Source organism: Leptodactylus fuscus, chromosome 4, assembly GCF_031893055.1.
Source record: "Leptodactylus fuscus isolate aLepFus1 chromosome 4, aLepFus1.hap2, whole genome shotgun sequence".
NCBI classification, from domain to species: Eukaryota; Metazoa; Chordata; class Amphibia; order Anura; family Leptodactylidae; genus Leptodactylus; species Leptodactylus fuscus.
This window is the reverse complement of record NC_134268.1, coordinates 186303795-186316567: the sequence shown is the minus strand read 5'-3', so window position 1 is coordinate 186316567 and position 12773 is coordinate 186303795. Positions and strand designations below refer to the sequence as shown.

The following is a 12773-nucleotide window of genomic DNA, read 5'->3' as shown; positions in this document are numbered from 1 at the left end:
GACAAGCGACAGCCTCAAAATCTTAATGATTTAGAGATAATCTGCAAAGAGGAGCGGACCAAAATTCCTCCTGACATGTGCACAAACCTCATAATCAACTACAAAAATAACTGCTGTGCTCTCCAACAAGGGTTTTGCCACCAAATATTAAGTCTTGTTTGCCAGAAGGATCAGATACTTATTTCTCTCTGCAAAATGCCAATATATTTATGAAATTTATACAATGTGATATTCTGGATTTTATTTTTGATATTCTATCTCTCACTGTGAAAATGAACCTGCTCTTAAAATTATAGACTGTTCATGTCTTTGTCAGTGGGCAAACTTGGATCAAATACTTATTTCCTTCACTGTAAATTGGACAGAAAAAAGATTGCCTATGCAATATTTCTAAATGAAATAAGAGACATTGGTAGGTACAGCATGGTCCCATAAACGTCAATGGGTGCCAAACAGTGACCCCACACAGTTTGTATGAGGCTGCTACGCAATGAGCTGACTTTACGGAGAATACAGAATTAGATAATAAATACAATGCTAGAGAATCGGTGATCACAGGAACAGTCCTACATCCCATGGAGAAGCGCCATGCCACGTCTTCACGGCAGCGCAGCTATTACAGCCCCTATGAAGCTTGTTTACTCTCATTTGTTTTAGCTACTGAAAGTGAAGCAGCTGACAGGATGTATCGTAGATGGAATAGCACACCTGCTGCAAGAAACACAAGAGACGCGCAAGCAGTCAGATCAGGAAATAGTCTGCCGCCGCTTGTTCCATGATGAGTGGATGCGTGGAGGGAAAGATACCCATTCCTGACCTATAGTCCACCCATTCACGGTCAAGGTCAGGAAAGAATCTTATCACATGATCACATGATTCTCGCAGCATTTTATCAGGCATATGGTTGTGTCTCAATACTAAAAATCCCGAGCTGGGAAAGTACATGATTAAGAGACCATGAGAACCTGTATCCGACAACACAGCTGCTGCCAGGATCACAGGGGAAGAGAGGAAATCTTATAATCATTGGACAGGATGATATTCTCATATTCTATATACTCTGGTGACTTCGATACTGTATACAGGAAAAGAGGAGCAACACAAAAGCAGAAAGGACGGTCTTACATGTCATGCAATTGCATTTTACTGCTACAAACAAGTGGATCTGTGTGCGCTTTCTAAAAGGGAATCTGTCATGTTCATGTTGAGGAGATTCGGTATAAGGCCACATGCCCACAACCGTTTGTATTGTCAGTGTGGTAGCCATGGCTAGCACACTGACTCCATACTCTCAATCATATATTATCACAGGCCCCCTGCTTACGGGGCCAAACTTAGGAAAGTCCCATTTCTATATGTTTTGCCTTCACGGGTCACTGAGAGCAATGAATGGGTCATGGAAGCATGGGTGGTATACACATCCATTCAGTCATGGCCGAACTACATACACACGGTTGTGTGCATGTAGCCTAACTTGTATTTTATTCATTGAAATTGCTGCCCTTCCTATACTTAGGAGTCCAGTGGGCGGTCCTAATCAGTGAGTGACAACTATTTCTGTATGCAAACTCACACACAAAGGTTGAGAACCCAAGTTACAGCACAGAAAGATTCAGAAGCACAGGGATGTATAACTACAGCGACAATACTAATAATACGAATTTGATGATAAGATGGTAGAAGAAGTTTCGACCTCACCTCTTTAGCATTCTCAGTATCTGTAAAAATACTCTGCTCATCATCATCATGATACTCCACGTCCGATTCACCCATAGCAATGGGAACACAGCCTGAGAGACGAGGGTTCATCATATAATCATCCCCTTCACTAACAACATATTTTTCTCCACTTTTGGCGATGCCGCCATTGGTATTATTCCCATCTATGTAGTCATCCTTTTCTTTCCGAGTATCGGACATGTTGATATGATTGTGTGGGTTGATGTTGTTTTTGTTCCTATTCTTTCCAGACAAACTTGTTATAAAAGTGTCTCCACTTTTTTTGGGCTTGGTAAATAAGCTGCGGACAAAATCTATGATGCTTTGTTTGGCAAAGGAAATGCCCCTTTGTATTCTAGCAATTGCTATCTGGAGATTGTTCATTTCACCATCTTCATCCGGGGCAGTCAAGTTATCGGCACTGAATGAACTCAGTAGGAGAGCCAAAAAGAGGTTGAGAACCTGCCAAGAGGGAGACATAAAATAAGTGAATTTAATTCATAGCACACAACCTTATAGCGGTATACAGTAAATGGTGGAGAATCTCCAGACATTAATTTCACTCAGCTTACACGAAGTTCACATCTGCATTCGGGTTTCTATTCTTTAGGTCCGCTTGGGGTCTTGAAAAACAGAAACCCAATCCGCTTAAAAAAGCGGTTACCCGCAAAAGCCTGCAGACGCCATAGACTATAATGGGGTCAGCCGGGTTTCCATCCGAAAAATGTGGAGAGAAAATTCCTGCTTACAAGACTTTTCAATCCACGTTCTTCAAGTGGAGTGGGGGACAGAATCCCCAAACGGAAAGCCATCATAGATGTGAACCTACCCTTACACATTTTTACCCCATCCAGAATTGCGTTGTCCACTCATATGTTTTCATGTATAAATATTCATTTAGAACACATTGGTGGAAATTTATCATTCCTTGCGTCAATTTTTTGTGTAAGTCAGAGTTCTGAATTTTTCTTCTGTTTTACGCTGCCCTCGACACTTCCTGAAACGGGCATGGTGAAGGTCAGGGCATGGGCAGAACCACCGGAAACGTCAGATTTATGATCACAAAAGGGGCAACACGGTGGCTCAGTGGCTAGCACTGGAGCTTTGCAGCGCTGGAGTCCCGGGTTCAAATCCTGCCAGAGACAACATCTGCAAGGAGTTTGTATGTTCTCCCCGTGTTTGTGTGGATTTCCTCCCATACTCCAAAGATATACTGGTAGGGGAAAATGTACATCGTGAGACCTATATGGGGCTCACAATCTACATTTAAAAAAAAAAAAAAGATTTATGATCACATACGCCAGTTTTCTGATGTAAATAATCCCTGATGTCTAGGCCAGCCATGACCTGGCATCGCTTTCAGTGCAGACACACAGCCCCAACAGAGTATACACCTGATTTATGACAATAAATGAAGCACGTACCATTTGTTCAGTGTGAATACTGTGTGCTGGCCGTGCTTCTGCGGCCCCATTCATTCAGAATAGGGGCCACGGAAGCATGGTCTCAAAACCAGACAGCAAAAGGACCTGTGCTGAGTTCTGCAACCTGGACTGTAAGTCCACACACTGATCCATGTAATATACGGTCATGTGTGTGAGTCGACAGAAATGAATGGGCCAGTGTTCTATCAGGGTATATCCCTGAGAACACACTGACCTAGCCCATGGTCGTGTGCAAGAGCCAAAGGCTAAGAGTCTCCGCTGGAAGACTCCATTGCATTGTGCTTTGAAAACTCCCAGAAGAAAACAAGGCGACTCTTCGTTTGGTGGTTTCAGATTAAAAGAACGGACACCTGATGGATCCTATTATAGTCAATGGGGTCTGTCAGGCATCGTTGGTGTCTGCTATTTTAGTGGACCATAACAACGGACATAGAGGATAAAAGGTAGCTGGAAAATTGAATATTTTCTGGAAATATAATTGCTCAATGAGGAGAGATTACAGCCACTCTCTAATTCGACTGGGGTAATAAAATCTGGAATCTGATGGGTTGCTATGGATAACACCTTAGAGGGGTTGTCTGGGATAACTATAAAACGCTACACTCTCCTACTTTCTAAATTCCATTATTAATAAATTAGTATGATTAGTATATTAATGTACAGTATATTTACCCAAATTCTTGGGATGGTCACGTGACCGCCTAAGGGACATTTTCTGATTATCCGGTGACGATCTATTTCCCCATTTCTGGAAACAGATCGTCACTACTACTCTTTCCCCCTCCCATCCACTCCATCATACTTACCTATCTTTTTGTCTAGGTTTCCTTCTCTGGGACACGGCTCCTTTCTTCCTCGACATTAGTATGCGCATGCGCAACAGAGCCAGAGTCCTGACTTAGCACTAAAGCCAACAGTGCATCTCTATTGCTCAAACATGGGAGCCTGCACAATAACGAAGTACTGAAGGCTACGGTACAAATGCTGTGCGTTCCCCACAGAAGGAAGAAGGGAAGAAGACAGGTAAAGTATAATAGGGTAGGGGGGTGGGCTAAGTGAGTTGAGAAGGGATAGCAGTGGGAGGAATAGCTAGGGAGACAGGAAGGGGGAGGAGGAGTGAGAGGGAGATAGTGTGAGAAGCCTACAACTACCAGAATGCTTTGCAGCAGGAAGCTACACCTTGTAAACAAATGCAGAAGATGCTAGGAGCTCCCAGAGAAACCCAGAAACCACTAAAAACACTGCTAAAGTTATATGGGTGCACTTATTAACCCATTAATTACACTAACAGAATGTTTATTAAGAAATATACAATATATATATGTTTGCCCAGAGAACCCCTTTAAGTTTTTTCTATGCTATTTCTTAGCTTATTTCATAACCGGGAAAATTTTCACAAAATCTTTTAGCTCTCCGCACATGTATAACATCGATCACTTAGAATTCTGTATAAGTTTTCTCAAGATTCCTCGCACTGACAAATGCTCTGTTCATACTTTGCAAGGGAACAAAGCTCACAAAACATTAAGTATAATTGCAGCCACCACGGATAACCTTTATTGTAAAGTGTAGTGGAGAAAAAATGACAAGCAAAGTAAAATTGAAAGTTACAGAATTCCTTTATAAAACCAATAGCATGTTCATACAAAGCCGAGCCATTGTACCTACTGTAGCCACCGACTCTTGACATGTGGCCAGGTAAGTGTTCCGACTCCTATTCAAAAACACAGCGAACAAAGCCTTCAAAAATAGATGTGACCAGAAATAGAACGGTGAGAGGAAAAATATATTTAATGTCACATGTTCGTTTTCTGTACGAGGAAACAAGTAACAAGGCTGAGAACATATTTTCGTGGTGCCACTCTGAGCGAGTGGGAGTGAGTATTCACACTGAACAAATGGTAATAAGAGAAATGTTTCAAAATGGAGGCTGCATGCTGCTTTCTTTGATCCATAATGCACTGTGCCCCGTGAAGCCTTAATCTGCGGTATTGTACAATAAATTGCTAGGGTGCCGCATGGGGCTTCTGACCAAACTGTAAGCAGAACTACATTTTTTTGCAGCTTGATACTCATGGGTTGAGTGGGAAATTTACATTGTAATTTTTTTTTTTAATTTTCATTGTAAGCTTTATTTGATATGAAATGAATACACCTTTAGGCCAGGGCCCATGTGGCACACCGGGTTTGCTTGTGGCAGAAATGCCACAGGAAAAACCAAGGCATTTTAGGGTCTGTTCACACAGAGTTTTTTGGCAGCGGATTTTGACGCGGAATCCGCCTCAAAATCCAATGCCAAAAATGGCACCCATTGACTTCAATAGGAGCCGCTCGCTTTTTTTTCCGCTAGCTAGTAGCGGAAAAAAGAAGCAAGCTGCTGTATCTTGCCGCAGATTCCGCGGCTGACTCACCCGTAGCATCCGCAGTGTGAGGCTCCCTCCCGATTAGGCCCATTCATTCGGGCCTAAACCAGAGCGGAATGCCACAACAGAATGTTGATGCGCTGTACCGACTGTAGTGACTGCACCGGCATCCTGTCCTGGCTAGATGCACGTTCACACACGGAATGCAAATTCCACCATTAGAACATACCCTTACATCCCAACTTTGTAGAAAAATACACACAGTGGATGAGCTGTGATTTCCCAAACCGTTGCGGGTTTGGAAATTGCGGCATGTCAATTATACCTATGGAAACCCCAATGGTTTCCCCATAGGTATGATGGAAGGAGTAGGACCACAGTGGTTTCCTTATGTTTTGTGAAAAGCTCTGCGGGAAACAACGCAATTAGCCTTAGGCTGGGAACATGAATTGCTGAAAAGTGTTTTTTCTTGCAGATTTTGCTACATTTTTTGACCCAAAGAGTGGTTTGAAAAGGAGTGTGAAATATAAAGGAAACACGTATACTTCTCTCTTTTACTAAATCCACTCCTGTCTGCAAAACTGACAACAAAAAATAACGCAAAATCTTCAACAATGTGTGTCCTTAGACTTATAATTAGTCATTATTTACTTCTCTACCATATGAGATGAAAGTCTGTTTCTAAAATCCAATATTCTTCTTATCTTAAACAGCTAATATGTTTTTTTCTAATTCCTTTTTAACACATTGGTGGGCCCTGTGCAAGTGTTTCATAATTGGGCCCCCCATCACCACCACCTAAAAATATCTGACCTGCACAAATAATAATGGCTAATGCCTCCCTAGTGGTCTCATAATGTCCACTTCCAGGTTGCCCCCACATTTTCATGTCCCCTTCACAGATTCATATACCCCACCTCCCTGGTTGCTCCCACAGTGTCATATCACCCCCAAGTTGCCCCCACAGTATCATGTCCCTTCAGGTTCCTCCTTCAGTATGCCCTCCCACACAGTCATGTCCCCCTCCATATTGCCCCCACAGTATCATGTCCCCTCAGGTTCCTCCTTCAGTATGTCCTCCCACACTGTCATGTCCCCCTCAGGTCGCCCCCACAGTATTATGTCCCCTCAGGTTCCTCCTTCAGTATGCCCTCCCACACTGTCATGTCCCCCTCCAGATTGCCCCACAGTATCATGTCCCTACACATTATGGCCCCCACATTTCATGTCCCACTCATGTTGACCCCACAGTTTGTACCCCAACCCCCAGATTGCTTACATAATTTCATGTCTCTCACCGTATATAAAAAAACAAACTTTAATACTCAATTTTCCCCGTTCCCCCGTTCACTCTTGTGTCTAGTCCCAGAGTCTTCAAGGAGCAACAGGCACAATGTAAGTGACGTCACTACACCATGCCTCCTGCTCCCAGGACACCAGAAGCAAAGACACCATCAATGTGGTGAAGCAGACAGTGGATGGCTCCATAATTCATCACTGGCTTCCTCTGGACGCTGATGAGTTAGTGCAGACCGGACCCACTGCCCTGGATAATGGGACAGAAAATACAAGACTGTCCCTCAGTCCAAAACGGGGGCCCAGCTAGTAGAGGGCCCATTGGCCCTATGGTTAAAGCGGCCCAGCATCTAGAATATGGACACCTTCTATGAGGACTGTGTTTACTGAAATACATACATTTTGGCTTAAAATAATTGTTCATTGTGATTCATTAAACGTTTTTCAACTTTTTGGCTTCTTCATCTTCTATGTATTACAATAAATAACAAGCACCAAAATACATTTCAGTAGCAAATCTGTCATATTGGCTTCGTGACAGTTCAGTCTCCAGCCCTTCTCTCCTCTCCTAAATGATCTTCTAAACTAATGTGTAACCAAATCAAATTTTAACTTCAATACAGAGGAGCTCTAGACCAAGCTATCAAAGAACTTGTCTGATGGATTTGCTAGTGAATGGCATTCTGCAGCATGCTATGTATTATTATACTGTACATACAGCAGAAGCCAGAAATACATACATTTCAGTAACAAAATTCTCCCTAAATCACAGTTATATTTTTGGGGGTTTGTTACGCTATATATATTGTCAGGGTCTGGGGTTGTTAGGTGGGGTGGCACAGACACACAAGTCCAGTTTCTTTAGTCCAAAGCAAAAGTAAGAGTTTTATTTTCACACAAAAAAGGTAGTGCAGCAACAAAAAGGAAACAATACAAAAATAAATCCCTGCCCAGCTAGGCTCTAACTAAACATAGAATAGGTTACCTCATGTAGAATATCAGAAATCAAAAGCCAGTTGAATAATTCAGGACACAGCTTCCAAAAACCGACCTCTCTGTTTGGCACTCCAGCCAAACTCTGCCAAAGGTCTACTGCTAGAGCTGACTTCTTAAGCCTGCATGACGAGGAGACTCTCTGCAGCTGAGTCGCTGCCGGAACATCCCCAAAGTGTGGACTGGAGGTGGGTGGAATAACAGGTCCCACTACCAATCCTACCTGCCATTCCTAAAAATCCAGCCCAGTAACCGGAACTTTGAAATAACCCTCAGCAGACAATAGTTATCTGCTGAGAAATGTTCTTTCTGGAGTTTCCTCATCTCACCCACCTTAGTAGTCTGGGTGAGATGTCACGTCCTCCATTACCTGACCAGCCATTGGCTTACAATATGTTTAAACTTAGGGAATAAGTATCTCATTGTTGAAAGACTCTCACGATCTACTTTTCTGTCCGTATGTTCCATGTGGACACCGCGCAGAGAGCACACGGACCCCATTATAGTCTATGGGGTCAGGGGGCTTTCACTGCACACCGCTTGCCAGTGTTTTTGGTATTTCGTTCAAGGGGGTCCCCATGCAGACTCCCCCGAATGGATTACCAACGCAGATGTGAACGAGGCCTTATTGGCCTCAGCGGTCAGTTAGTGGCTTAGAAAGGGAAGGAACCTGGACGGCACAGTGTGGTGGAAATTTCCATCGCAAAAAAAACATTTAGGCAGCAGGACTGGACCACACTGAGTGGCACCGGAACACCAGGGACAGGTCAGTAAGGATTTTTGACTTGCTTGTTTTCATCTTCCCCAACCTAATACAAAAGAAATAAGTTATCCCGGGAAACCTCTTTAACTGTTCATTGTCCAGAAATTTAGAAATGGGTATATGCATGAGAAAATCCCCTTTGCAGTCTTAAAAAGATGGCTTTTTTTTTTTTCTTTTTTTTTAACAGAAGAAATGCCAAGGATTCTCTTGAATGACCTGTGATACCTGACATAGTTCATGGGCATATGTGGTGTTTTTTTTTAAAGGGAATGTGTCAGAAAATGAAAATCATCTATTATTTTAATCAAGTTTAACGTTAAGAAAAGTTTTAAAGAATTTTTAATTATGTTTTTTTTAAAAAAAAAAAAAAATTCTCTCCCATACGAGTAAATAGGGTCCATTGTGTCTATGGCCCATGGTCCTTCTATATGAAACAAGACAAGGTTAAGGTTTAGTGGCAAAAGTTGGATTTTTTGGATTTTTTTAATAAAAATTTTAATTTAAAAAAAATGTATAAAAATTCTTCAATAAATTTTTAAAATAAAAACATGATTTATACAATAAGCCATTTCCAATCACTTTAAGAAAAACAGACCTTTTTTCTAATCTTGTTCAATTCCTTAAAAAGTTACACTTGTGAATTGTTTCCAATGTATTTCTTCAAGTGCATTGCTTTGCATGGAACATGTATGCATCATCTTGGGATAATTGAAATCTGTCCCCGTACCCCGGACTGATTGCTTGTACATTGGTGTGACTATATAAATAGCATATAATTATTGCGTAGAGTCACACATAAGAATGGATTGATAGAGGTTAAAAACTTTCACTCTACCGTTCACCATTTGAACATAATTGCTTCTGAATAAAATGTAGGACAAAATTGCTTCCTCTTAGTCGTTTTTGTCACAGAGATACAATTAATGCAATCTTCCAAATGTCACTAATTCAAGGATGCGCATTTTTGCTATTCAGACAGTGACTCATTTATTGTTTCGGTGCATTCAGACACCGCTATCAAAAGAAGTTACAAGACTTCAAACAGAAGCTCTAATGACTGTGCTTAGTTATTAGATCCCATCAGGGGTCTCCCACTTTGCCCCTTCTAAACAAAAAGATGAAACCGAGCTTTTAACAGAACTCATATTAGTTTTTGGCAGAATTTTGTAGAAAAGAAAGTGTATTAATAGTTTGTTTGTTGCTCGGGAGCCGGTTAAAGGTTGAGATTATATCAGGTGAGTTTTTGTCGCACATATTTTAAAAGGCAAAAAATGTACTGATACTCAACGTCAAGGTTAAAGCCCCACGTTTCGCAAACGCAGATTTTTTGTTGCAGATTTTGTTGCGGTTTTTGAGCCAAAGGCAGGAGTGGATTGGGCAAAAGTATAAGGGTCAGTGTACAGTTTTTTGGCGCTGATTTGGATGCCGCATCCACCTCAAAAAAGCCTCCCAATAGAGGTCAAAGGGAGGCTTTTTTGTCTGCGCTGAAATTCCACACCAAATTCCTCACCGATTTCTTCTGTGTGAATGAACCCTGAGGTGGATTCGGTGTCAAAATCAGCACCAAAAAACTCTGTGTGCACTGACCCTAAGAACTTTGTATATATTGCACATTCCTTTTGTAGTCATTCTTGGCTTTGGCTCAAAAAAAAAAAAAAACGCAATAAAATCTGCAACAAAAAAAGCTGCATTTCCGCAACGTGAGGCTTCTGCCTTAGGGTGCCTATTTAGTTTTTGAGTCTATTTAGTTCTGGCTGTCTGGAGCGCAGGTTAGCTGATTCCCATGCTCTGACAGTTCAGGACATCTTGACCTGAGGAAGACGCCTGTTCGGCGTCGAAACGCGTAGCCCATATTTCGCCTACTTTTCTACTGTCAATTGGAATCAATAAAGACTCAATCATTTGGTTTTATTTTTGCATGCAATTGGCTTCTGTTTTACTGTCACACAGTAGCGCTCTATAGATATCCCGGGTTTTTATTTTTCATTTTTTTGTTCATTAACCTCCACCACCTCACTGGTTGGTGTCCGGGTAAGAGCTGCAACTGTTTATCTTCAGCCCCCTTCTGGGAGGTTTTATATACGGGCGCCAGGTAACTTTTTTTCTTCTTGTGCCTTAGGGAGCCTGCACACGGAGTTAAAACTCGTTCAGAATAAGCGCGTAAAAACCAGATCTCATTGATTTCTATTGATGCCGGCGCGGCATTGAAATCAATGGGAGGCTTTTTTCCCTATTGCTTTCAATGTGATACGCGCGTATGCCGGCACCCATAGAAATCAATGGGATCTGTTTTTTACGCCGCTCACTCTGAACGAGTTTTACGTTCAGAATGAGTGGAGCGTAACTATGTGTGCAGGTTCCCTTAGGCCGAGTTCACACTGAGTTTTTTGGTCAGGATTTAGAGGCGGAATCCACCTCAAAATCCTGACCAAAAAAACGTCTCCCATTGAAATCAATGGGAGCCGGTCATTTCTTTTTTCCGCGAGCAGTCTGTTCCGACTCCCAGAAAAAAAGAAGTGACATGCTCATTCTTCAGGCGGTTACAGCGGTCAGTTCAGCCACATACGTCCACCTGAAGACACTCCCTCCCAACTAGACCCATACATTTGGGCCTAGTCCAGAGCGGAGTGCCGCGACTGGATGCCGGTGTACCGCCTCCAATTCCAGACCAAAAACCTCCGTCTGAACTCAGCCTAAAGCTACATACACATGAACGGATAAAACAGCATGGACATCACATGAATAATATCTATGTGCCACCCGTGCTTCCACGGAACCATTGATTTCAGTGAGCCTGGGCTGCACAATGGACAGATAAAGGATCTGTTCTGAGTTTAGCTCAGACTCACAGCCCCATACATGGAACCCATGATAATCTCCACTGGAGTTGCCCAGAGAGAGGCATATAACAGAAGGGATTTATCAATGATTACCAATGGTTGTACTCCAGTCTTCTAGCATGGAACAGTTGTAAATTTTGTACAAAAATGTGGCTTTTTACTTGTTTCTAATGCGCTTACTGCTTTATGTAAAAGTTGAAAGGGGCTCTCTGTGATTGGAAGAGATGCGGCTTACACAACCTGACATATTTACCATTATTTACACTAGAAAATTTACATCTATGCCATTTATTTCGGTTTCTGTAGCATTGTGACTGGGGCCCCACGGGACGGAAACGCGAAAAAATTGTGTCGTTTAACAGTACAGGCAAAGTAGAATGGATTCTAGTGAACCCCATACCCACTTTGCAGTAAAAACTGCTGTGTGGACACATCGCTATTTCCAAAACCACGGCGGTTTGGAAAACACAACATATCAATTATACCTACGGAAACACCAGCGATTTCCGGAGATAGGTATAAGTGCAAGAGAGAGTCCAAGGAGGAAACAATAAACAGATGTCCAACTTTTGTTAGTGATGGATCAGTAGGTTGGCGGCTGAACCGACCGCGGTATCTGCCTGAAGAATGAGCATGTCGCTTCTTTTTTTTCGGGGAGCCGGAACAGACTGCTCTCGGGAAAAAGAAATGACCGGCTCCCATTGATTTCAATGGGAACCATTTTTTTGGTCAGGATTTTGAGGTGGATTCCGCCTCTAAATCCTGACCAAAAAACTCAGTGTGAACTCAGCCTAAGGGAGCCTGGACACGGAGTTACGCTGGGTTCATTCTGAACGTAAAACTCGTTCAGAATGAGCACGTAAAAACCAGATCCGATTGATTTCTATTGGTGCCGGCATACACGTCTATCACATTGAAAGCAATAGGGAGAAAACCCTCCCATTGATTTCAATGGGTAGCGCGTGTATGCCGGCACCAATAGAAATCAATGAGATCTGGTTTTTACGCGCTCATTCTGAACGAGTTTTACGTTCAGAATGAGCGGAGCGTATACTACGTGTGCAGGTTCCCTAAGTCAGAAGCCTCACGTTGCGGAAATTTGGCTTTTTTTGTTGCAGATTTTATTGCTTTTTTTTGTGAGCCAAAGCCAAGAATGACTACGAAAGGAATCTGCAATATATACAAAGTTCTTAGGGTCAATGCACACAGAGTTTTTTGGTGCGGATTTTGACACTGAATCCACCTGGTGAGGAATCCAATTGGTGAGGGTCAAAAAAGATGAATGAAATTGACCCATTTTTTATGGTCCGTCAAAAACAGACACAAAATGGATGACTTGGACAGTAAAAAGGAC

The 12773-nt window shown here is 42.3% G+C and overlaps 1 protein-coding gene across 2 annotated transcripts in view; it reads right to left on the bottom strand.

The window, feature by feature from the left end:
* Window positions 1-12773, bottom strand: part of LOC142200863 (sodium channel protein type 5 subunit alpha-like) — a 415975-nt gene that overhangs the window by 135240 nt on the left and 267962 nt on the right. For both annotated transcript variants that reach the window (XM_075271516.1, XM_075271515.1), the window contains one exon: window positions 1699-2181. In XM_075271516.1, the coding sequence (XP_075127617.1) occupies window positions 1699-2181 (483 nt within the window). The remainder of the gene's footprint in view (window positions 1-1698; window positions 2182-12773) is intronic.